This window comes from Bufo bufo, chromosome 9 (assembly GCF_905171765.1).
Source record: "Bufo bufo chromosome 9, aBufBuf1.1, whole genome shotgun sequence".
NCBI classification, from domain to species: Eukaryota; Metazoa; Chordata; class Amphibia; order Anura; family Bufonidae; genus Bufo; species Bufo bufo.
This window is the reverse complement of record NC_053397.1, coordinates 222,674,345-222,701,870: the sequence shown is the minus strand read 5'-3', so window position 1 is coordinate 222,701,870 and position 27,526 is coordinate 222,674,345. Positions and strand designations below refer to the sequence as shown.

At 45.2% G+C, this 27,526-nt stretch overlaps 1 protein-coding gene across 4 annotated transcripts in view; it reads right to left on the bottom strand.

Annotated features, from left to right (window-relative positions):
- Positions 1-27,526, bottom strand: part of USP24 (ubiquitin specific peptidase 24) — an 83,545-nt gene that overhangs the window by 46,192 nt on the left and 9,827 nt on the right. For 3 of the 4 annotated variants that reach the window (XM_040407816.1, XM_040407813.1, XM_040407814.1), the window contains exons 2-9: positions 15,546-15,711; positions 14,818-14,885; positions 14,502-14,645; positions 14,301-14,423; positions 13,997-14,032; positions 12,956-13,021; positions 12,125-12,190; positions 360-434 (exon numbers count right to left, since the gene is read on the bottom strand). In XM_040407816.1, coding sequence (XP_040263750.1) covers positions 360-434; positions 12,125-12,190; positions 12,956-13,021; positions 13,997-14,032; positions 14,301-14,423; positions 14,502-14,645; positions 14,818-14,885; positions 15,546-15,711 — 744 coding nt within the window. The remainder of the gene's footprint in view (positions 1-359; positions 435-12,124; positions 12,191-12,955; positions 13,022-13,996; positions 14,033-14,300; positions 14,424-14,501; positions 14,646-14,817; positions 14,886-15,545; positions 15,712-27,526) is intronic. The other variant, XM_040407815.1, reaches the window with a different exon arrangement.

The following is a 27,526-nucleotide window of genomic DNA, read 5'->3' as shown; positions in this document are numbered from 1 at the left end:
TTACAACTAACCGTCCCATTCAATTCCATGGGACAGCTCCTTTCTATACATTTGATTGGAAGGAACCGTCCCATAGAAGTGAATGGGGACATCATACCTGTAATTACACCTGCTGACCGCTGTGGTGGCAATGGCGAGCAGGTAAACAATGAAGAGAAGGCAGCGCTCGTATGGAGACTTCTCTTCAAGCAGCTGATTGGTGGGGTTGCTGGGAGTCGGACCCCCACTGATCAGATACTGAAAACCTATCCTGAAGGTAGATCATCAATATAAATAAAAGCATACAACCCTTTTAAGATCAATTCCAAGACACTGTTTTCAGGCAAAGACCATTCCTAAAGACATCTACATATCCTAACCTTGTCCTTGAGATCCTTCTCTTCCACATTCTGCACGTACTTTATCATCTTGTGTATCACTCGATCCAGCATTGGCTAATGGAGAAGAAACAGCAAGTGATCAATATACAACCCATATCTCATATATACATGCAAGCTACCATATACTGTAGATAACCTAATCGACACAGGCATGAAGGAGCCACTCTGTCCGGGCAGTCACCAAATTGCTCAGTCTGCTGCGTAAAAGGAAATAAGGAAAGTCGCTTCATAACCTTTCTATTATGCACCAACTCTATTTTTATTTTTACGCCAATGAGTGCTTGTTTTGTGCGGTGGTTCCATTTGGGGGTGCATAAGGCTTTTTGAACATTGTTTATAACATTTTTGATGGGAGATGAGGAGACCAAACCAAAAAGAAAAATATATATAATTTAGTAATATTTTTACAGAAAAATACAGGCAATATAACGTGATATTTTGGATGTGGCAATACCAATTATGATATTTTTTATAATATGATAAATATACTTCTTTGTATAGACTTGATTTTTATATTTTTTATAAGATCAGTGAGATGGCAGCCCCCTGAGACCCCAGGACACCAAAATTGCTCAATGCCCCCCCCTGTCTAACCGCTTAGATGCCACAGTCACTATAAGCTGTGGCATCTGAGAGATCAAACCTCAGGCAGGCGTTCGATGTGTAATGCAGCCAGCATTCGCCATGTTTGAATTGGGCTCAACTCATTCTTTGTACATTGCCAAGCAATCAATGACTTACATGTATGTCACTGCCTGACACAGGCACAAACAGAGCGACTATTTACCTCCACAAACTATACCAATAAAGAAGGCACAATACCGCAACCAAATAACCCATTGCTTTTATCTAGTTAAACCCATGCCTATGGTAATCTACAAAAAAGTTTCCAGACCGCATGAAATACAAAAGATTTTTTATTAGATACAATAAATTACATCACAAAACAAAAAACAAGTGCAGGGACAAGGAGACATCACAGAGGGAGGACACGCTGGTAATCTCCTCACTGCTCCACAAATTAATAGGTAGATAAAGTGCAAGTGCAAATATACAATTAATACAAATATCAAAATGAAGGACATATTACCCATGCTGTGTTTCCTCCGGGATGGCTAACCCCAACGCACGTTTCGGCGGACCTTCGTCTGGGGGTGGCGTCATCACCGCAAGGCGCACAATAAATACCCCCATCCACCAATCATAATACTAATTGTGCAAACGTACACATCTGGGCCATAAATGATAGCGAATCGCATCTTAGTAACGCGAGGCATCACATGAGTCCTCAGTCACGTGACCCACATCGCGTCACATGATGACATCGGTACATCTTGCGAGATTATCGGGGATAGCCCCAGTGGCATCAAAATACAAATAGCGCATGCGCAGGCCTGAGTAATAGCGCTGCAAAGAAAAAGACCACTAAAAGGGCAAAACAATATCAGTGCAAGAACAGGCATTGTAATACCTCAATACCGACACAAGTGATTCAAAATTATATATATTATGCATAACAAATTACAGCCATGAGCATCAATTGTGAAAAAACACATCACACTTATGTGAACAAAGTGAATAACTACAAAAGACAAACAATTGATGTGTATGCAAATGTGTGCAAAAAAGAACCATGATGATGACATGAAATAATAAAGTGAATAAAATTATTGTGCAATATAGTGTTAAATGTGATGAAATGATGATATAATCATAATAAATTGGTAGATACATATTAGATTGAAAAAAATATATATAGTGACCATAATTATGTTGAAAATCTAATAAAAAGCATGATTATGAATTGAGTTATATATTAAATTGTGACTATGTGTTAAGACCTAAAAAAATACAAAATAATAAATGAAAAATAAAAAATCTAAAACATAAAACATGATTGTGTATTGAAAACGTAACAAATAAAATAATAAAAAGCGCGATTGTGATTAAAGGGGAACTTTTTCTTTGCGTCATAAGTGAACCGAAAGGTCCAGAACTATATTGATGCACAAACCTAGAATGGAGGATGGTTAATAACATGCAATGACTACACTACATAAATAATAAATCAAAAAATTCATTAAAACCATTAAAAACAAGGAGCGTGCGCTGATCAGGGAAAGCCGAAAAGCTAGAAAATTCATTGAGTCCATTCGGACGCAATGTATTGAGTTTCCAAATCCACTTACATTCCAATTGAGCAAGTTTCCTAGATATATTTCCACCCCGAACATTTTTGGGTATGCAATCTATCCCTCGACCCTTCAGACCCTTGGGGTCACAGGCATGATACATCCTAAAGTTTCTGGCAACAGGTTTTAAACTCCTCACATCTCTCTCATTAAGAGCAGCCAAGATGTCACGAACATGCTCACGTACCTTGACTTTCAACTCCCTTGTGGTGAGGCCCACGTACACTCTCAAACACGGACATCTCGCGTAATAAATCACTGCTGTACTAGTGCAAGTCAGTTGATGTGCGATTTAAAAAACCCGTTCACCAGTAACATCACAAAACTAAGTAGCCCTTCCCATGTTGGTACATCCTATATACTTCCCACAAGGGGTGAAGCCCCATTCGGGTTTTCCAGTTTCTGAAAAGATCGGACGGACTGGTTTCATATACAAACTTCTCACTAAATGATCCTTAAATTTTTTAGATCTTCTTGCTACCACTGATGGACCCGACGTGGCATATTTCGCAACAATCGGATCTGTCAGTAGTACCGGCCAATATTTAACCAAACAGGCCTTCATCTCAGACCATCTAGAGTGAGAATTAGTGACAAATCTCATCTTATCATCTCTAGATTTTTCTTAGAATACAGGAGATTCGAACGGGAACATGATTTGGCTCTTCTGTAAGCACTTTTAATGGATCGTTGACTATATCCATGAGCAGAGAAACGTTGTTTCAAATCACTCGCATATTCTTCAAAATTATGGTCAGTGGAACATATTCTATGTCCCCAAAGAAATTGTCCAACTGGAATGGATCGAATCAACTGTGGAGGATGAGACGAGGAAGCATGAAGGAAGGAGTTGACAGAAGTTGGTTTCCTAAACACACTTGTCACAATGGAACCATCTTCACCCCGTTGGACCTTTACATCCAAAAAAAAATCTATGATGTCCTTATCAAATTTATATGTCAATCTTATATTCTTATTGTTCTGATTCAACAATTTGAACCATTCATGTAAATCATGAAGGTTCCCCTGCCAGATCAAAAACACATCGTCGATGTCCCGCACCCAAAAAACGGCGCGGTCCATCAACAGGTGTCGATCTGACATGAAGAGGTCTCTCTCCCACAGCCCCAGGAATAGATTAGCATACGAGGGCGCACAGGGCGCCCCCATTGCGGTCCCTCCCCTGGAGCTGCAAGTAGAAAGACCCCTGAAAAACAAAAAAATTATGTGTCAGAATAAAATCTAAGAGGTCCAACAGAAATGTTTTCTTACGTTGATCCACATTCTTTCTCTTTTCTCTCCCCCCTCGGGTTCTCTCTCTCTCCTCCCTGGCCACCCCGCTTCCTCTGTGGCCTTCCCTGCTACTTTAGTCCCCGTCTTCTGCCGGGACTAGGCCGCATTTTTCCCCGGCCCAACCCCGGGACCCAGGTGCTCAGTTTGCCCCGATCCACCCCTTCCCGGGCATCGCTTCTCCCCCTCTGCCCTCCTCACCTAGTTTTTCCTTCCAAAGGGCCCCTGGTCTCCCACGATCCGCACCGCCGACAGCGCTCAGTTTCCGGCCGCCTCATAAAATCGAGGCACCGGCTTCGGGGCCTGCTAGGCCGCGTTCTCTCTCGCCCCTCTCTTCCCTTACCGCGCTTTTCCTTGGCCCCTCTCCGCGCCCCTCGGCTTCTGGGAGGGGTTCTCTTCCCCTCCTATCTCAGAAAGCGTGAGCTTTAACCCTGTGGGCGGAGCTGGCACTTAACTCTTACCAGAAAAGGGCATCTATCTTGCCAGGATCTCTTCTGCAGCCCCACATCCATCCCTTGGCTCTTCTGCGGCTGCTGCAGCACCTCTTTGGGGACACAGCCCTGGTGTCTGGTAGGACAGCCACTGGCTGGCTGTTTTTCCTTTTTTCCAGGCTCCCTCATGTCCTCTTCCGGAGGAGACTCCCAGTCCCAGCCTCTCCTCGGGGTCGCCACGTACTTCGTGCGCCCATTGAGGTTGCCACACGGTTAGCCTGACCCTGTTTGTATGCAGTGCCTTGTCAGGGCCCCTTCCCTGTCCCAGGTCATTGGGAATCTATCCTTGCTCCCCCAATCCAGGGTGAAGCTTTTAGTCCGCTTGCCTGCCCAAATGTGGCCACCTCTGCTTCCCCCAGGGACTTCTGTTGACGGGGTACGCTCACACTCGGACTCCAGGTTCCCTAGTCGACCTCGGGTTGTCTCAGCTAGGTGCTGCTCCCTTTCTATGTCCTCGGTCACTCCCAGACAGGTCTGTGGCTGGCAATGACTCCTCTCCTGTGGTGAGGGTACTATGCATCCGCCGTCTCGGGGGACACCTCTACCTCAGATTTCGGATCTGGGCAGAGTATGATCCTGTCTGCGACCATACGGCCTAGGGCGAGGGTGCTCCTTCAGATTCGGAGAATTCGCTATGGCAGTGCTGGCCCAATGCTATTGGAATGCACTGATTCCTCTCATTGCCCCTATCCTGGGCATGATTTTTTTCCCCTGAGGCATGCTGCATTATCCAACAAGACCTCTTGGCCTTGAAATGTTCTAGGCAACCACATTTCCTCCACCTTGGGCTGTTGTCAGCTATTCTACTTGGTGTGTTCTTTGACAACACTAGGGTGTACAGCATTTGTTGATGGGGTATTCGCACTGTTGTTGCCATCTTTCGGTTGGGTTCACAGACGCGTAGACTCCAATCCTGGGGGAGAGCCTGGATCTTCTCCGGATGCTCTACACGACGCGGGTTCGCCGCGATGTGAGCACCAGCTGCTACTGCAGTTCTCAGGTCATCGCTGGACGCCCTATCCGATACGGTCGTGGAAGGACTAGTGAGCACCAGACACCTGCCTAGGTGCGGTGAGCTTTCCACTGTTGGCTCCCGTATTGTGTTTAGGCCCTTGGTTTTTTTTCATATTCAGGCATCGTCTGTACTCCTTTCTGTTTTCGGAGTAGTTGGCTACTGCCAAAACGTTTATTTTACTTGTCTTTGCCTTTCTTGTATGCCCCGGCCAATCCTTTTCCCCCTCCGGGGGGGTTTTCACTAAGTTCGGCCGTTAGCTGGTCTCTACATGTCAGTGTAACCCCTTCCAGCTTCTGCTGGCAAATCCAGCATCCTTTTCTGCATATGGGTGTCTGCAATTATTTACAAAAGCGGATGCGGTACGTGCCCCTTAGGGGGCAGAGTATACAGTATTACAGTCTCCACACTTAGCATAGTTAGTTAACCATGGCTGACGTTCTTTCTATAATTCCTTCCGTGGGACTCTCTCTGCGTTTCCTCTTGCTTGGGGTCCCTGCTCCGATGTTTGCTGGTCTATCTAGCTTCATGTCATTTTGACAGCCAGCTATTGTCCCGTGGGAACTCTTCTGAGTTATTTTACTTGGGATCCCTGCTCCTATGGTTGCAGGTCCGTCTGCTGGCAGATTCCCTCTGGGGAAGCTATTAATGGCATCTCTATATGCTCTGTATGGGAGCCATTTCTTTCGACCCAGTTTGGTTCTTTTTCTCTGCTGGGTCCCCATAGGCATGTTTCCTTCTTGGGTTTGTAGCCTCTCCTATCCTCAGTTTCAGGTCCCAGTTCTTGGGAGCTGGTTGATCTAGAGAGGAATTTGCCTTCATATGACCATTAGGGAAATGGTGCTTTCCCTTTGTATTGAAACGCTTGCTCCTTTGCCTACTCGTATTTCCAGGGATTGTGTTTTTTCTGGCCCTTCTTGCGGTCAGGGTTCCCTCTGGCCTTTTATTCCCGTTTTGCTGGGGATTGATTCTCTTCCCATTTTTTTCTGGAAAGCATGCCTTGACGTACCCTAGTCTTAGCCATTGCAAAGTTTTCCCTCCTTCCCAAGGGGGTGGCTGCATTCCAGGGTGGGATAGTGTCCCACCTTCCCCTACTCATCGGGTGTTTCTCTCCTCTCACCTGTTTCAGGTGCAAGGAGGCTTGCTCTCTTCCTATGGTGACTGTTGCGTTCCCTTCTTTTGGAGCATTCAGCCACCTGTGCCTCCCCGCTTCCTCTATATCCTGGCATCCGCTCCTGAGCCTTCACACGGCATTTGCCACGGCAGGGCATGTCCTTGGTCTGTGACCATTCAGAGCGGTTTTCCTTGCCAAGTCCTTTTTTCTTTCTGGGTTCCTTTGTTTCTCAGCCTTCCGGAATTGACTTCCCTTTGCTACTGGGTGTTTATCAGGGCCTTCCTTTTTCTTGCCCTCAAGGAGGTTGTATTCCTTGGGTCAGGACTTCTGTCTTTTCCCAGGTATTTTCTCCTCCAACAGGTTCCCTTTCTGGCCCTCGGGGACCATCATATCTTCTTGCTGGATTTCTTCTTCTAGATCCTTTTCCTGGAGCTGTGGTGGCTGGCCTCCGGCTGTGGGTCCCGGTGTGCACATTTGCTTGGCTGTTTTCTGAACGCCACGGAAATGGGTGAGGCAGGGTGGGAGTCGCGGTTTCGCTGCGGCTGGGGTGACGGGGATTGGTCATCAACGTCCCTTGAGCATATTCTATAACTAGTCTGGCTAGGTCCCTGCCAACAGTCGCTTTCTGGTGGTGATGCGCTCCTGTTTATCAGTAGGGAACAGGGGATCTTCCAGTTCCTTCCTCTGGCGCTCCAGTGGGCGTTTGTTCACCTCCGTTTCTATGCAGGACATCTGCCCTGCTTCCTCTCCTTCAGGTTTTTCTTTTTCCCCAGCCTTTGGTCGAGCTGGGTGTTTCCCTTTGCCTTTTTCCTTGCATTTGGGATTTTCTCCCAGGCATTTGTCCTGGGATTCTGGCAGTCTTCCACTTCTTATTCCTTGGGATTTTTCCTGGTCCTGGAGCCTATTGGCCCATTCCTTGTTTTCCTATCTCCCGTTGGGTCACATGGTTCCCCTGCACCTGTACTCCCAACCAGTTGCATAGCGGTTCTTTTCCCACCCTTGGGAAACTGCTTTAGGACGTCCCATGGTGCTGTGTCCCCCAATGCCATTAACGAGAAAATTGTATTTTTGTACTTACCGTAAAATCCTTTTTTCGTTCAATGCATTGAGGGACACAGATCCCACCCTCTGTTTTTGCTTCTGTGTCACCGGGCTGTTTTCTTGTTCTTCCCCGGTCCAGCGCTTGTTGCTTCTTTGTTTCTGTTTCTCTCTCTACTGCTTTTGGTACAAGCTGATTAGCCTAGTGGCTGTGGAGAGGGTATAGGCCACCTAGGCGGAGGCAACACTTTTCTTTTGCTAGTGTCAGCCTCCTAGTGGCAGTTGGGGATATACCCATGGTGCTGTGTCCCCCAATGCATTGAACAAAAAACTGAGTTTACGGTAAGTACAAAAATCTATTTTTTTTGAGGAGGCTCAATGGCATACATTTGGAAGATGACATGTACTGAGTGACATGTGACGTGAAATCTTTATACACCAGCATCAAACATCAGTATGGAATTCAGGCGGTGGAATTATTTTTGGAGAGAGAATGTGGATCAACGTAAGAAAACATTTCTGTTGGACCCCTTAGATTTTGTTCTGACACATAATTTTTTTTGTTTTTCAGGGGTCTTTCTACTTGCAGCTCCAGGGGACCACAATGGGGGCGCCCTGTGCGCCCTCGTATGCTAATCTCTTCCTGGGGCTGTGGAGAGAGACCTCTTCATGTCAGATCGACACCCATTGATGGACCGCGCCGTTTTTTGGGTGCGGGACATCGACGATGTGTTTTTGATCTGGCAGGGGTACCTTCATGATTTATATGAATGGTTCAAATTGTTGAATCAGAACAATAAGAATATAAGATTGACATATAAATTTGATAAGGACATCATTGATTTTTTGGGATGTAAAGGTCCGACCGGGGGAAAATGGTTCCATTGTGACGTGTGTTTAGGAAACCAACTTCTGTCAACTCCTTCCTTCATGTTTCCTCGTCTCATTCTCCACAGTTGATTCGATCCATTCCAGTTGGACAATTTCTTAGAGGACGTAGAATATGTTCCACTGACCATAATTTTGAAGAATATGCGTTTCTCTGATCATGGATATAGTCAACGATCCATTAAAAGTGCTTACAGAAGAGTCAAATCATGTTCCCGTTCGAATCTCCTGTACTCGAAGAAAAATCTAGAGATAAGGTGAGATTGAGAAGTAAAGAGATAAGCAGGCACACTCTTATATGGGTCAATCTATTTTAGTTTATTTATAGTATTTAAATAATGTTGTAATGATAGAATATTTTAAAAATTATATATTAAAAAATATATAAATGCTGGTAGTAAAATATGCGATAAATAGGATCAATAGTCCAAAGATGAGAGTCAATGAAAATGTCCTTTGGAGTAAAAATAAACTATAAAAAGTAAAAAAATAAAAAATAAAATGGATAATAGCCACTAGCTAAAAGGTTGGATGCAATGGATGATGTGCCTTTTATAATAATGCTCCTGTTTGTGGGAAAGTCTTTCATAAATCGAATGAAGATATGCGGTGATAGTCTCTGGTCTTGTATTGGACCAGGAATGGTCTTCTTTGAACTAAGACTTCAAGGTGTAAGGAACAGTATATATGTAGTACAAATAGCTGTATTATTGTACGGTACTGTGGGAAGAAAAGATGCTCTGTGCCTCAGTGCGGCGTCCCGCACTGTCTCTGGCTGCAGAGATCACTTACCCACCAACCGGCGCTGTTGTGACAGATCCTCCAATGACGGTCGGCTGTTCCTGGGAGAATTTGTGGAGTCCAGCACAGTCTGGTGTAGACCGTGTAATAAGAAGCCTATAGAGGATTGTCACAACACTAACTACTGTGTACCATCTTAACTATACCAAAAGGAGCGCTCTGAAAAGATCACGATCACCCGCATCACACTACAGAGGCGCGAACCACGCCCCCGGCGCCCCAGGCAACACGAGGCACGCCAAAGACTACATCAGACTGTGTTGGACTCCGCAAATTTTCCCAGGAACAGCCGACCGTCATTGGAGGATCTGTCACAACAGCGCCGGTTGGTGGGTAAGTGATCTCACAGAGCATCTTTTCTTCCCACAGTACCGTACAATAATACAGCTATTTGTACTACATATATACTGTTCCTTACACCTTAAAAGTCTTAGTTCAAAGAAGACCATTCCTGGTCCAATACAAGACCAAAGACTATCACCGCATATCTTCATTCGATTTATGAAAGACTTTCCCACAAACAGGAGCATTATTATAAAAGGCGCATCATCCATTGCATCCAATCTTTTACCTAGTGGCTATTATCCTTTTTATTTTTTTACTTTTTATAGTTTATTTTTACTCCAAAGGACATTTTCATTGACTCTCATCTTTGGACTATTGATCCTATTTATCTCATATTTTACTACCAGCATTTATATATTTTTTTTAATATAATTTTTAAAATATTCTATCATTACAACATTATTTAAATACTATAAATAAACTAAAATAGATTGACCCATATAAGAGTGTGCCTGCTTATCTCTTCACTTCTCAATCTCCACTACTCTGACTGGGGGAGTCAGATTTAGCAGCTCCTGCACCTCTATCATTTGCTTGAAAAGTAGAGCCGTCTACCCCACTTACCTCATAAGGTGGGATTTGTCACTAATTATCACTCTAGACCAGGCATGCTCAACCTGCGGCCCTCCAGCTGTTGTAAAACTACAACTCCCACGATGCCCTTCTGTAGGATGATAGCTGTAGGCTGTCAGGGAATGATGGGAGTTATAGTTTTGCAACAGCTGGAGGGCCGCAGGTTGAGCATGGGTGATCTAGATGGTCTGAAATGAAGGCCTGTTTGGTCAAATATTGGCCGGTACTACTGACAGATCCGATTGTTGCAAAATATGCCACATCGGGCCCATCAATGGTAGCAAGAAGATCTAAAAATTTAAGGATCATTTAGTGAGAAGTTTGTAAATGAAACCAGTCCGTCCGATCTTTTCAGGAACTGGAAAACCCAAATGCGGCTTTACCCCTTGTGGGAAGTGTATAGGATGTACCAACATGGGAAGGGCTACTGAGTTTTGTGATGTTACTGGTGAACGGGTTTTTAAAATCCCATGTTCGAAAGTGTACGTGGGCCTCACCACAAGGGAGTTGAAAGTCAGGGTACGTGAGCATTTTCGTGACATCTTGGCTGCTCTTAATGAGAGATGTGATGAGTTTGAAACCTGTTGCCAGAAACTTTAGGATGTATCATGCCTGTGACCCCAAGGGTCTGAAGGGTCGAGGGATAGATTGCATACCCAAAAATGTTCGGGGTGGAAATATATCTAGGAAACTTGCTCAACTGGAATGTAAGTGGATTTGGAAACTCAATACATTGCGTCCGAATGGACTCAATGAATTTTCTGTCTTTTCTATAGGCCCTCTCTGGTCAGCGCAAGCTCCTTGTTTTTAATGTTTTTTTAATTTATTATTTATGTAGTGTCGTCATTGCATGGTATTAACCATGCCCCATTCTAGGTTTGTGCATCAATATAGTTCTAGACCTTTTGGTTCACTTATGACACACAATCGCGCTTTTTATTATTTTATTTATTAGGTTTTCAATACAGGTTTTAGATTTTTTATTTTTCATTTTATTTTTTATTATTTTGTATTTTTTTTAGGTCTTAACACGTAGTCACAATTTAATATATAACTCAATTCATAATCATGCTTTTTATTAGATTTTCAACACATAATTATGGTCACTGTATATTTTTTTAATCTAATATGTATCTACCATTTATCATGATATTTAATTTGTGATCAATGTATTATGATTATATCATTTCATCACATTTATCACTATGTTGCACAATAATTTTATTCACTTTATTATTTCACATCATCTTCATGGTTCTTTTTTGCACACATTGGCATACACCAACTGTTTAAGTCTTTTGTAGTTTTTCACTTGTTCACATAAGTGTGATGTGTTTTTTCACAATTGATGCTCCTGGCTGTAATTTATGTTGTGCATAATAAATATTATACTGAAATACTTGTTGTCATATGTCGGTATTGAGGTATTACAATGACTCCCTTTTAGTGGTCTTTTTCTTTGCAGCGCTATTACGCAGGCCTGCGCATGCACTATTTGTATTTTGATGCCACTAGTACTATCCCCGATGATCTCGCGTGATGTACTGATGTCATGTGACGCGATGTGGGTCACGTGACTGAGGACTCATGTGATGCCTCACATCACTAAGATGCGATTCGCTATCATTCATTGGCGTGTGTACGTTTGCACAATCAGCATTATGATTGGTGGATGGGGGTATTAATTGTGCGCCTTGCGGTGATGACGCCACCCCCAGACGAAGGTCCGCCGAAACGCGCGTCTGGGTTGGTGCCATACCGGAAGAAAAAGCTGCTTAGGTAATATGTCTTGCCTTTGATATTTGTATTAATTGTATATTTGCACTTGCACTTTATCTACCTATTAATTTGTGGAGCAGTGAGGAGATTACCAGCGTGTCCTTCCTCTGATGTCACCTTGTCCCGCACTTGTTTTTTCTTTTGTGACGTAATATATTGTATCTAATAAAAATCTTTTGTATTTCATGCGGTCTGGTAACTTTTTTGTAGGTAATATTTACCTGCACAGTAGAGGAATTGAGGTATTCTGCACACACGCCAAGGGGTTGAACCAACGCTGACACTTCCTGTTGGGAAAGGAAAAACATTTAAAAAAATTGCAATAATGTTTTCTGTGCCAAAAAGCAGTCAATTCAGTGGCTGTCCCCAAATCACTTTATATTGGCTAAATGCTACACCATTAACCAGGGATGCAAATTGCAAAAACAACAGTAAATCTCCTTTAATCAGGAATGAATGAGACCTGAAATGGCTGCTCTGAGCTCATTGAATCCTTTCACTTTCTTAAATATCTGAATATATAAAAGCTGTCAGAGGCTCCCGTTACACACCGGTCGTTGCTTGCCTGCTGCTCCCCACCTGCACTGGAGCGCTGCCATTTTCTGACAGCTAATTGCAGGGCCCAGGCAGTGTGCAGAAATTACAGCATGGAAATAATGGATAATTGCACTACCTCTGTGGATGTCTGACAATCGTACACGCAGTATAGATGGACAGGTATACATAGTGAATGTATAACGTAACGGGGGGCTGTTATTAACAGCAAAATATAAAGAGGTTCTCAACTTTGACAACCACCATCAAGAGGCCGACTTTGAGCCGATCATGGTGGATTTTACTGCTAGAAACCCGCAGTGATAACAGTGCTGTGCAGAGGTCTGAGGGAAATGGGTGTCCTTATAATATACGAGGCAGCAGTCTTGCTAATTGCACTTGCTAACACAGAGGGTTCCTGATGTTCTTTACATGCTCTCTCCTCAGATGCAGGGACCACGTCCTAAGGACCACGTCAGAAGGATATTTGGTCTGAATTCCCCAGTAAATACATTTACCGCAAGTTCTATTTCTTCAGAGTTCAGTTTTGCCTGAATCGCCGTTAAACCACCAAGTTCTCCAAACTGCAGAAACAAGAAAAGCAGGAGGCACAATCAGAACCTGTAGAAATCCATTATATCTGTAAGCATCCATCACAATCTCCTCAGAAGGGGCCCACTTCCACCCTCACATTCCCAATTAAGAAACAAATCTCTGTCCCCGACTCTAACAAGTGTGCTTTAATTTGGGTGGTGATGATGGGGGCCCTTTAATACAGACCTTCACAGATGTTAATCCCAGTCATGTATTTATAGATGGGATTCCCTTTTAAATTTCCCTTTTAAATAGGTTACTATATTTTTCACTTTATAAGACGCCCTTTTTTCCCCCCTCACAAAAATTGCAGTGCATCCTAATATCTGGAAGAGCTCATTAGTACATAGGAGATGCAGGGGCAGTGAGTGTAGCGCTGCCAGTGCTGTAATTACTCACCGGTCTCTAGTCTTCTTCAGAAGTCACGCTGTGTCCTGACAGTGTACAACATTACCGTACTACATCCTGATGTAAAGGAAACAGTGCGACTCCCGGAGAAGACCAGGGACCAGCGAGTAATTCCAGCGCTACCACCGTTAGACTCACTACTGCGTAAGAGCGCACTATGACCTGACACTGTGTGACATCGGGTCACAGTGCAGCGTTGCAGGTAGAGCGCGCTGGGTCTACAGAGTGGACGCTGCAGCATACGCAGCAGGAAAGGTAAGTTGCTTTATTTCTTTTTTTGTCTGAGCTGGAGTCTGATAAAGATGGGGCTCTGATTTGAAGGTCTGATTAAGATTCTGATCTGAGGTCTGTTGAAGATTGGAGGACTGATTTGAGGGTCTGAACGGAAGTTGGATCAAAATTGCTGGTCTGATGAAGATTGAGGGTCTGAAACAAGATGTGATGAGATATTTTTTTCTCGTTTTCCTCCCCTAAAATATGGGAGTCTTATGGTCAGGTGCGTCTTACATAGCAAAAATACGGTATGTTTCAGCATCAGATCCCCATCCTCCACTTACCCTGTTCACGAGGTCCACCAGCCAGCCGTGTGGTTCCTGTTAAAGACACAAAAGAAAAATGCAGAGAAAGTCTACTATATGCAAAAGACTATATTAAAGTACCCCCCCCCCCCCCCCAAAAAAAACACACATTGCCTTCTCAAAGAGCTGAGCGGCAGGTGTTCCCGTATCGATCCCCACCGATCAGATACTGGTGACTTATCCTGAGGACAGGTCATCAGTATAAAACTCCTGGAAAACCCCTTTAATACATGGCGTACTGCATATATGTTCTTTTTGCAACTTATGCTTTAATAATTTGCACCTTCTGCAGGGCGCTGGCCGGAGAAACGGCGTACATGTTTCCTTCCCCAAAGACCTCGGACCAGTTCTTCTGACACATCTTCATCCGATTCTTGAAATGATATTCATTGTCAGGGTTAAAGGCCTGGAATAAAAAAAAAGAAATCTAGAACTATTCATCTGGCACCATGGTGTGGAGGTTGAGAAGATCTAGACATATTACCATGGTGAGGACTCCCAGGAGCCCGGTGGGAACAGGTTCCTGCTTGATTCGCTCTGCCACCAGATCTACCAGCAGCATCAACATGTTGTAGATTCCCTCGTGGATCTCGGTGCCCCATTTGTGGACCGCACTGGACGTCAGCAGCTGCAAGAAACAAAACCTGAAGTCAGGGCAAGAGCGGGAGCCGTCAGACAGACAGTGCGATCACAGACGTGTGATATTGCAAATGTGTTTTTCTTAAACGGGAACCCAATGCAGGACAATCCCTGTCCATAGGTCTTAGACATGACAGAACATTAGTCCTTCTCAATGTTACCTTCTTAAAAGCCTCTGGCATGCATCTCTCCATGAACCTTTTGCAGTTTTCGTCAGAATCTGATAGACCTGAGAAACAAAGGAGAATATCAGTTACTAGAACTTGTAGTAAACAATGTAAAAGGTCTCTAGAGGTTATATCAGCGCCGGAGCGTTATAAGAGGAGCAGCTGATATCAGTCACATATGATTTAATGTCTCTAGAGGTTATATCAGCGCCGGAGCATTATAAGAGGAGCGGCTGATATCAGTCACATATGATTTAATGTCTCTAGAGGTTATATCAGCGCTGGAGCGTTATAAGAGGAGCGGCTGATATCAGTCACATATGATTTAATGTCTCTAGAGGTTATATCAGCGCCGGAGCGTTATAAGAGGAGCAGCTGATATCAGTCACATATGATTTAATGTCTCTAGAGGTTATATCAGCGCTGGAGCGTTATAAGAGGAGCGGCTGATATCAGTCACATATGATTTAATGTCTCTAGAGGTTATATCAGCGCCGGAGCGTTATAAGAGGAGCAGCTGATATCAGTCACATATGATTTAATGTCTATAGAGGTTATATCAGCGCTGGAGCGTTATAAGAGGAGCAGCTGATATCAGTCACATATGATGTAATGTCTCTAGAGGTTATATCAGCGCCGGAGCGTTATAAGAGGAGCAGCTGATATCAGTCACATATGATGTAATGTCTCTGGAGCTTATATTAACCCTTTCCCCTACTTACCAAGTTTTGCCAGGTAAGTGGACGCTATCAAGCACTTTCCCAGGGACTCCTCTCTCTTGTAGGGGATGGACCAGTGGTCGGTCAGCACCCGGCTCTCCAGTTCATACAGATTTGTGGTGGGGAACTCTATGTTTTCTCCAGAGCAGTTTCCATTCTCATCGTTCTTCTAAAATAAGAATTGAAAATCAGATTAAACATCGGGTAAAATACAAGATACCTCAGGATACCCAGCATATAAGGGTTTTCCTTGAGCAATCCTAACATGAAATTAGACTCAACACACGATGCCTCAGACTCGGGTCCCACCAATAAACACGGCCATTCCTCTGGTAAACCCCTGTGTCGGTGTGTAGTAGCTCCTGATGACAGTACAGGGCGGTACTACATGTCCTGTACTGCCCTCTGCCTGTGCCGGGAGGAGCTGCTCCTGGTCGGGGGCTCCATGGTAATCTCCTGGCACTGTGTGCTGGACCCTGGAGAAGCTCCTGTCCTCATCATAGACAGTGATGTACGGCTTCCAGCATCTATTCCTGCCTGTTGTATGTTAGGACTTGCTTTATCTGGATTAGTTATCTGCTTGTGTTTCTTAAATCTTCATTTTCTCTTATCTTGGGAACCAATTACTAGTTTTCCATAGTTATGGACTTCAACATACAATGGTTGTCCAGGAACACATTAATATTGTAACTTGAGGAGCACTGTGTAGATACACGCAGCTTTGTATCTGGCTTAAAATAAGGTGGAAAAAAAGACATCTTGAAAGTGGCGCCACGGGGGAATGGTATCTATGGCGCCTGACTGATACATGTATCACAGTCTACTGTTTCTACTTGATACATTGTAACAAACACTGCACCTGTGTCAGGTCTTCACTCTCCACATACAGACAGTTTCTATTCACCGACACAAAGCAGAGACACTGAAAATGGTGAAAAGTCGAAGTCTATGATAAAGTTGCATCCCTTCCCATTCCGCAGTGATGACGTTTTGGTACATAAGGCTGGAAGTTCGGCCAACAAGTGTCTGGACTGTGCCCGGTCCCTGCCCCCTGTGGACACAGAGCGGCGATGTGCCATCATCACATTCAGAATTTTTGGCAGGGGCGCAGGGTTTATTCTAGGTTGGCAGCAGCAGACATTGAGCGAGATCCAGCACAGAGGAGCTTTGTGAGGGGACAGCGATGGGAAAGCAGATTCAGAGACGGTCACAGCGGAGACATAGGCGCTCGTCAGGGGCACCAATTCCCCCGAATGATGTCGCCTCGTTATTTTTAGAGTCCTGTCCATCAGGAAACGCTCACTCAGCTTTTCTAGATATCTGCCTAGAAATATGACACTGGGAAAGCTGGGTGAGCCATTTCTAAAAACTGAACGATAACGAGCTGGAACTACCTCTTCCAGGACAGGCTCACCCAGCTTTCCCAGAGTCCTGAAAGGCACCAAGGCATTACTAGCCTTTATAATGGTCATGCTAAGCAGGATTGTAGGAAAGCCGGCAGCTGTAACGGCAATTCTACTGCTCGTCACCCAGCTTTTCCACAGCCAGGCAGCATTATTAACAGCCAATATGGCGGCCATTCAGGCTGTCACCCAGCTTCTGCAGACCCCTGAAGGGCAGATCTGCCATGTTACACAGCGTCACGAGTAACCAAGAATCTTTTCTACACCCGAGAATGGAAAAGCTTAGTGGAAACTTTACAAGCTGTCACCCAACTTTCCCAGAACCAGAGAAAAATAAGGATAACGTGGAATTTGATAACTTGCAGAAGAAAACAACCGCCTATTTACATTGGGGGGTATTTGTGGTGGGGTCGCTCAGGAGCCTGTGTGTAAATCAGATCCGAGCGCGTCCATTCTTCATTGTGTTACTGCGGCCGGCCTCCGCTAATCTGGTCACCTGACGGCGGATTAGGCCATGTCCGATTTACACAGCGTCTATTGATCCATTCAGCAGACACAATCGCTGCGCACGGCTCGCTGCCATCCCCACAGCTGGAGGAACAGAGCGGCAGTGTGAGGAAGCACCAAAGAGCGGCAGCACAGACGAGGCACCGTTACAAAGCCCATAGTCTATCTGACGACGCAGGACGTCCGGTGACCCCCCCCCCCCATGTCAGTGTGTTATTCACTGGACAATATGCAGAAATAACTTTACTTTTGATGATTTCTGCAAAGAATTTTCATCTCATGGCGGATATATAGCTCCTGTGCAAGAATAGAAAGAGAGTTCTCCAGTGAAGACTGACATTATCAGGGTAGTAGGGATGGGGGTGGGGAGGACTTTAAATTATCATTCACACTTGGGTCTATGATCCAGCATGGAAACTTTCTAACAAATCTATATTAGGTTCCATTCAGACGTCCGTAGAATGGGTCCGCATCCGTTACGCAATTCTGCGGAACGGGTGCGGACCTATTCATTCTCTATGGGGCCAGAAGAGATGCGGAGAGCACACAGTGTGCTAGCCGCATTTCCGGAGCGCGCCCCTGATCTTCCAGTCCGCAACTCCAGAAAAAAATAAATAAAGCATGTCCTATTCTTGTCCGCAATTGCAGACAAGAATAGGGATTTCTATAGGGGGTGCCGGCCGGGTGTATTGCGGATCCGCAATGCACTACGGACGTGTGAATGGAGCCTTACCTGACTAGAAAAGCACAGTTAGATACCAAAACAATCTGATTATGCAGTCGAGCCTAAAGCCTCCTGCATACGAGCAGGAATATCTCTGTAAAACCTCCAGGTCATATGGATTTATGATACGGCCCCCCCAGACTCTGATGGGGCCATACTGTCCGTCTGTATGCCTCCTTATGGAGATCCAGCTGGTGTAGAGGGTCTTCGAGGCAATGACCTCTGGGAAAAAAGTATAGCGCTGTATGGCGGTATATGAGGCCACAGGTCTTGTACCTATGTGTATGTGGGGACCTCAGGTTGGTTTGATGATGTAATATGGCTCCAGGTCCACAGACCTCTATGGCGATCAGTTCCGTAGAACCACCAGAGGGCCGGTTTTGCAGCTGTACTGTGGGCATTTGAAGCTAATCTTTTTTGGGGAGAGGAGGTAGGTTCTCCCTATTAAATCTTCTGAACCCATACAGGGACACCCTATGATCACAATAGGCCACATGTTCTTCCTTCACCGGCTGATTGAAGGTTGTTCCAGGGGTCGCGGCTTCTATAACAGTCATTGCCCAAAATGAACAAGCTCTAAAACACAATGTAATTTCCGCTGAGTAACCACAAATCGCCTGTTTGCGTTAGATCATTGCCAGCCCCGGACGCCGGTGTTATCATCAAGTGGTGACAACTGCACAATCTCCATCTGTGTGATAAACAGTTCCCTTTAGCCGGAGGTGACACCGCTGCCTGTAACACCAGGAGGAGACGCTCAACCACCGCCAGGACCTGAGTCACCGAATAATACACTGCAGCCAGAGGAGGCAGACTTCACTAATATAAAGGGGAAACCCACCCAAAACTCCACAGGTAATGTATGTACACAGTGACTGCACCAGCAGAATAGTGAGTGCAGCTCTGGAGTACAATACAGGATAGAACTCCGGATCAGTACAGGATAAGTAATATATGTACACAGTGACTGCACCAGCAGAATAGTGAGTGCAGCTCTGGAGTATAATACAGGATGTAACTCAGGATTAGTACAGGATAAGTAATGTATGTACACAGTGACTGCACCAGCAGAATAGTGAGTGCAGCTCTGGAGTATAATACAGAATGTAACTCAGGATTAGTACAGGATAAGTAATGTATGTACACAGTGACTCCACCAGCAGAATAGTGAGTGCAGCTCTGGAGTATAATACAGGATGTAACTCAGGATTAGTACAGGATAAGTAATGTATGTACACAGTGACTCCACCAGCAGAATAGTGAGTGCAGCTCTGGAGTATAATACAGGATGTAACTCAGGATCAGTACAGGATAAGTAATGTATGTACACAGTGACTCCACCAGCAGAATAGTGACTGCAGGTCTTAAAGGGGTTATCCAATTTCTGAAACAGCCCCCTCCATGTGCAGGGCCCCTCGCAGGTAATATACTTACCCCGCTCCTGGTCCCCGCTGGCCTCTCCCTGTACACTGATGAAAACATCTAGTGTGGGGGAGGAGCAGCCAATGGCAGGTGGGGACGAGCCTCCCTAGCGTCACCCGCGATTATAGGGATGCTGGTTCCCATGCCCACTCCCACCTGCCATTGGATGCTCCCCCCCCGCCCCACACACCAGATGTTTTCATCCATGTACAGGGAGAAGCAGCAGCTGCGGTGACCAGGAGCGGCAAGCGGGGTAAGTATATTACCTGTGAAGGGCCCGGCCCATAGGGGGGGCTGTTTCAAAAAGTGGATAACACCTTTAAGCATAATAGAAGATGTAACTCAGGATTAGCATCTTACATTTTTAAAGAAGGCTATAATGACCTTTGTTGTGTTAAAGATCTAGTCCGGCACAGTTTGGCGCGTGACCAGTAGCCTATTGTCAGCCAGCGTTTGATAACTTACACGGTTCACACACACAATCCCTGCTTTGAGGTTTCTGAGGGTAAAAAATGCTGATTATTTTCTAGCAGTTTCCGCCGATGTCATTGACTAGATCCACAAACTTCCCATTCTACATAACAGGAAGTCTGCGGTAAATAGAGAAGAAGCTCCGTCCATCTCCGGCCTCCGAAATGTTGTCATATTAAAGGGAACCTGTCGCCAAGAAAACGCTTACTAAGCTGTTAATAGTACCTTAAAGTGCTGCATAGTAGTTTCCTAATGTACTTTTTCATTGTTTAGCCGCATCTAGCCTCCTGGAGAAATCGATGTTTTATTCAGCCGCTGCCCCCTGCTTCAAGTCAGGTTTGAAGTCAAGGGGGCAGCGGCCTAGGCATCTCCAATGCTGCTCTCCCCGCCTCCCGCTGCCTTTATTGACACGCTGGATCTCAGTGCCGGAACCGCGCTCCCAGCCCGCATGCGCAGTAAAGGGCTGCAGTAGCGCGATCCCGGCTCCGGCTCGTACAATCAGCCGGCTTCAGTTTCGCTACTGCGCATGCGCCCGGCATCTTCTGTAACTGTGCTAGTATGTAAGGCTGGCGGGCGCATGTGCAGTAGCGCAACTGAAGCCGGCTGAGTGTACGAGCCGGAGCCGGGATCGCGCTACAGCAGCCCTTTACTGCGCATGCGGGCTGGGAGCGCGGTCCCGGCACTGAGATCCGGCGTGTCTATAAAGGCAGCGGGAAGAGCAGCATTGGAGACAACTAGGCCGCTGCCCCCTTGACTTCAAACCTGACTTGAAGCAGGGGGCAGCGGCTGAATAAAACATCGATTTCTCAAGGAGGCTAGATGCGGCTAAACGATGAAAAAGTGCATTAGGAAACTACTATGCAGCACTTTAAGGTACTATTAACAGCTTAGTAAGCGTTTTTTTGGTGACAGGTTCCCTTTAAGTCAGATATTTACAGTTTAAGTGTGACTGCAGAAAAAAACCCACAAACTTTCCACCTCCTGGAGTCGTTCGCAAATAAAAGTGAAGGCAATGTGCGGGATTACTGCTCCCTATCGTAGCACAAGCATGTGAGTGCATCAAGTTACGCAAATGCAGAATTAACTGCAAATTCCTCACCACCCAGTGTTATGGCTGCGATAGCCTGCAGCACGCATCAGCCGCAGGAATCCTTTCCTACTGGTAACGAAGCTTTCAGGTCATTTTATTCTATTCTAAATGGCCCACATTTCCTTTTTGTAATATACTGTATTTGTCGCCCCATACAGCGCATTTATTTCCCCCATTATGGAAGCTCTCATTAGTACCGGAGGAGCGGGAAGCGGTGAAGGCTCTGTACTCACCGCTTCCTGGTCCTCGGTGTGTCACGGATGGTGTTGCAGAAAACTGGAAGTTATAAATAAACATCCGACTGACTTGATCCCAAACTAAGGAACATATGGGTGAGCCCTATAAAAGCCCTACAGCTCTCCCTGACTGCTCTGCCCATGCAAAGATCTTTATGGTAGATGATTGCATGCCCAAGTACCTTATACTGTGTGACACCTGAAAACCCTATAATAGTGAGGGGACACGACCACTGGCTCCCTGCACTTGATACGGAGGGAGTCTGGGTCACCTAGAATCAAGCCAGCAAGGAAACACAAATAAAGGAAAAGACTGAGGAACCAGCAGTTGCAGCATCTAGCAGTGAACACAATCCAGGAAGTAGTATAAACCGCAAAGTGAGGCAGTATGGGAGGGAATATAAAGGGAGGTAATTAGTGTAAATAGATGACAGCTGGGAGAGGGAGAAGAGATGACAAAGTGAAACCAAAACAAAGAACATCAAGCAAGAGGTACAGAAGAACGTCTGCCAGAGCTTCTCAGAGAGCTGGCGGTGACACGGTGGTGCTGTGGCTGCGAACATGGTGAGGGCACTCTGTGACCTCAAGCTGCGAGCGTCAGGACACAGCTCAGCAGACGGCAGGAGGAATAAGATCGCTGGCGGTGAGGAGCGGCGGCGTCCTAAGCAGGAGAGGAAAGTGTTTTTTATTTTATTTTGTGTGATAAGGGGCATATGGGGGCTGATCTGAGGTCTGTATGGGGGGGGGGGGGTGGTCTTATTTATTTGTATTATTCTTGTCTGAGGTCTGAATGGGGGGTCATTCACATTGGGGTCTGAGCAGAGGTCTGATTGGGGGTGTCAACTGAGGTCTGATTAACATTGGGGTTTGATTGCTGGTCTGACCTGAGGTCTAATGAAAAATACTTCTCTTATTGTCCTCCTCTAAAATGTAGGTGCGTCTTATGGGCCGGCGTGTGTTATAGGGCGAAAAATACGCTACTTTATTTTACTGTTTTAAAATGGTTTTCCAAGATTTTTATACTGATGTGATCAGTATCTGATCAGTGGGGGTCCAACTCCCAGGACCCCCGCCGATCAGCTATTTGAGAAAGCACCAGAGCTCCTGTGAGAGCCGCGGCCTTCGCTTAGCTCACAAAGTGAGGTCATTAGGTCATTGACCTAAGAAAAGCTGACAGAAGGCCGCAGTGCTCACAGGAGCGTCGCTGCCTTCTTAAATAGCTGATCGTCGGGGGTGTCGGGCCCCCACTGATCACATACTGATAACGTATCCAGATGATAGTTCATCTGTATTTAAATCTCAGAAAGCCCCTTTAATGATAAAAATAGACCCCCAAAGTTTTGGTCTTTGGAATCCATACACAAGGCGACTGATGTGATATGCAAAGGGCGAAATCCAAGGCGGAGGTCGCAGCAAAGAATTGTCACGCTGCACCGCAGGTCAATTTATATAGCAAATTTCTTATAAAGCTTTTCTTAAAATCTCATCCACTTTGGCAATACTGTAAAACATTGTGAAAATCCATGACGTCAAATCTGCAGAGTATCCCCCACATGTAAACGTAACTTAGGGTTGATTCACCCGACCATGCTCAGTCTGGGAAACACTGGCCACGCGTCAGCCGCATCTACTGGGCCGCTCGTGGCTCCCCTGACCTGAACTGACTGCAACAGAGATTTAGGACACGGTAAGTTCATATGTGATCGCGGCTCTATTGCACGGTGCTCACATCATCATGTATACAATAGAGCCGCCATTAGATAGGAACGGACAGTTCGGGTCAGGAGAGCCACGTTTGGTCCTGGAGATGCGGCCCATGTTCCCTGGACTGAGGACGGTCACGTGAAGCAACACTTACTAACACTGTCTAAACTTGGGACCCATTTACATGTCCAGATTATTGGGCATGAACATCAGTAAAAACGCTCAAATGCATCATTTTGCACCAAAATGGTGGTTTCTAAGCCATGCACCCTTTATCCATAAGTGATGGCAAGTACAGGTCCAGCGCAGCTATTAATGGTGATCCGAATACGGATCCGATTGGTACCTAAAGGCTCCAGAAACCTTGTACTGTATTCTGCATATACAGCAGCAGATAGGGGTTGTAGTATGCGGTGCACACAGATAGGGAAGCTATAGAGAATTTGGGGGACTGATGATTATTCAAGTGACTGATACAGCGGGTTCCCTTTAACAGATCCTCGCTCTTCAGATCACATTGTGAATGCCGCGTGCCGATGACAGGCTTCTCTATAAAGAGCGAGCGCTCAAGCGTCACCCCCAATCCCGCAACAAAACAGGGGAGCTAACAAAGGCGTAATTAGCTCCTGCTTCAGAGGAGCGATGTCGCTTCTGTTAATTAACATTGTCTGAGAAGTGGAGATTAGGGAATTATTTCATTACACAAAGAGCGGAGCGATACACGGCTGCAACGCACAAGGCTCTTCTACAAGGGAAGATGCTGCAGGCGGCCAGGCCTTAAAATAACTCCGAGGCGAGAGACAGGAAGACGAAGTGGGGGTCGTATGACCCCAGGACAACACCAGCACCTACAATAGTGGTGCTGGACTACAAGCCCCATCATCCCCTGGCTTATTGAATGATTATATTCTTCATAAACAAATTAAAGGGGTATTCCAGCTTCACAATGGCCCAGCACCACCAACTAACCAGCTGATTGAAGGGGCCAAAGTGCCTATCCTGACAATAGTACGGACTTGAGAATAACCAAAACTAGTTACACCACACGGTGAGTGTCCTAAAATGAAAGTACAAAAAGCAGAGGCGGAACTGCTCCCCCCCCCCCCCCCATTATACCTAAAAAATGGTAATAAAAGTTAATAAGTTATATGAAGCCCCAAATTGTGTCACTAGAAAAAACAGGGTGGGTGGGTCACGAAAAAGGAGCCTCCAATACCTCCAAATCAAACCGACTGATAGTAAATCTGCACAGCGTCAGGAACACGAATAGTGAGCGCAATGTAGCTGTAAATACCGCAATTTACCCGGACAACTCTGAACAGTTTTACAACCAGAAGAACAAATGTCCTGCTTTTTTCAACTAGATGGGGAACCTGCTGCACATGACAGTACTCAATGGATGAGCGAACTGGGAGCGAGGGGCTATGGCCGCCATATTCCCCAGACTTGTCCACATACGTTTTTTTTATGTGGGGAAATTTAAAACAGAAAGCGAACAATCCACATCCCCTGGATGAACTCAAGTGAAACAAACACCACCCGCAGCATGCAGGGAGTCTAAAAAGATTTGTATTTGTGAGACAATCCAGGATCTGACCGGGCCCCTTATAATCTGTACTCACAGAAACCGCGCTCCGTGCCAATCAGTATAGGATTTGCAAAAGAATATTCTGTGAGATTTACATGGCTCTAATAGCATCATATTAAAAAGGAAACAAAATACTATTGTTCTATGTTGTCAGCCATTTCTGCCATGTAAATTGTATTTCAGCTGGATGAAAGTACGGTATGCCAAAACCAATGTCACCTAAGAAACAGTCTCAGTAAATTATAGGAAATTAAAGGTTGTTTTCTGGGACAAATGCACTCACTATTCTGCTGGTGTAGTCACTGTGTACATACATTACTTATCCTGTACTGATCCTGAGTTATATCCTGTATTATACTCCAGAGCTGCACTCACTATTCTGCTGGTGCAGTCACTGTGTACATACATTACTTATCCTGTACTGATCCTGAGTTACATCCTGTATTATACTCCAGAGCTGCACTCACTATTCTGCTGGTGGAGTCACTGTGTACATACATTACTTATCCTGTACTGTTCCTGAGTTACATCCTGTATTATACTCCAGAGCTGCACTCCCTATTCTGCTGGTGCAGTCACTGTGTACATACATTACTTATCCTGTACTGATCCTGAGTTACATCCTGCATTTTACTCCAGAGCTGCACTCACTATTCTGCTGGTGCAGTCACTGTGTACATACATTACTTATCCTGTACTGATCCCGAGTTACATCCTGTATTATACTCCAGAGCTGCACTCACTATTCTGCTGCTGCAGTCACTGTGTACATACATTACTTATCCTGTACTGATCCCGAGTTACATCCTGTATTATACTCCAGAGCTGCACTCACTATTCTGCTGGTGCAGTCACTGTATACATACATTACTTATCCTGTACTGATCCCGAGTTACATCCTATATTATACTCCAGAGCTGCACTCACTATTCTGCTGGTCCAGTCACTGTGTAAATACATTACTTATCCTGTACTGATCCTGAGTTACATCCTATATTATACTCCAGAGCTGCACTCACTATTCTGCTGGTGCAGTCACTGTGTACATACATTACTTATCCTGTACTGATCCCGAGTTACATCCTGTATTATACTCCAGAGCTGCACTCACTATTCTGCTGGTGCAGTCACTGTGTACATACATTACTTATCCTGTACTGATCCCGAGTTACATCCTGTATTATACTCCAGAGCTGCACTCACTATTCTGCTGGTGCAGTCACTGTGTACATACATTACTTATCCTGTACTGATCCAGAGTTACATCCTGTATTATACTCCAGAGCTGCACTCACTATTCTGCTGGTGCAGTCACTGTGTACATACATTACTTATCCTGTACTGATCCTGAGTTACATCCTGTATTATACTCCACAGCTGCACTCACTATTCTGCTGGTGCAGTCACTGTGTACATACATTACTTATCCTGTACTGATCCTGAGTTACATTCTGTATTATACTCCAGAGCTGCACTCACTATTCTGTTTATTTACCCTAACATCCTCTGTCAGGGAGACCCATACACATCTGATGATTCGCCTAATCTACCAAACTTGGAGGGTACAGATCTAATGTGTATGGCCATATGTAGCAACAGAAAAGAAAACACATCCCTCAGCTAGTTTGCTACAATGTATCAGTGCAGGGTCCAAGCTGTTTACACAATGCTCTGTGAGCTAAACTGGATACAATTGTATCCTCTTCTCAGCAGGTTTGCTACCTCTGAATGTAAACAGGATTGACCTCAGTCACTGACAGCAAACACATATCCTGACAATGATGAGGAATGGTTACACACAGCCTATTAGTAAGCTGCAGAGCACAATCTATAGAATGCTGGAAACCCCTTGTGGTGGCTGTGACTAGGAAGCAGCCATATTGCTGGAAGCAAGAATATAAACAGGCTGGACCCGTCCTCTCCATGGAGAGACAAACGCTGTATTTTATAAAAATGTTCCAGATTGCCATTTCTGTAGCAACTCCTATAAATATGCGAGTACAGATGCATATAAAATAGTGGGACTCCCACAAATCCCCAAAGTTTAACCACCCTGCATGGGAGGCCTGCGCTCCTCCAGCATCATTATAGAAGCAGCAGCAATCTCCGGACATGGTACAACTAAAAGGTCCGTTACAGCAGTAGTAAAGGGGTTTCACTTTGCTAACCGGGTCCCCCAATGATCACAGGGTGTCCAGCTAAGACCTGTACTGGACTGCAAATGTTAAATTCCCATACAGCGCCCCCATATGGGAGATGAGGTATCACACCCTTCCCATTTATATAGATGGTTTATCCATCTGATGGATTCTCCAGAGAGAAAGACGCTCTTTTCTAAGGGTAACAGATAAGAGTCCAGAATGGAGGAGCCCCTTTATTAAAGGGGTTTTCCAGGCTCCTGACACTGAAGACCTAGCCTCAGGATAGGTCATTATTATCTGTTTGGTGAGGGTCTGACACCCGGCACCCCCAACGATCAGCTGTTCCCTGCAGCCTCTGGAATAAGGGTACTTTCACACCAGCGTTATTCTTTTCCGGTATCGAGTTCCGTCCCAGGGGCTCTATACCAGAAAAGAACTGCTCAGGATTATCCTAATGCATTCTGAATGGAGAGTAATCCGTTCAGGATGCATCAGGATGTCTTCAGTTCAGTCTTTTTGACTAATCAGGACAGAGATAAAACCGCAGCATGCTACGGTTTTATCTCCGGCCAAAAAAAAAATGAAGACTTGCCTGAATGCAGAATATGTCCTTTCAGCCTGCGTATGCGCTGCCTGAAAAAAAGGTGAAAAAATAAATAAATGCCGGATCCGTTTTTCCGGATGACACCGGAAAGACA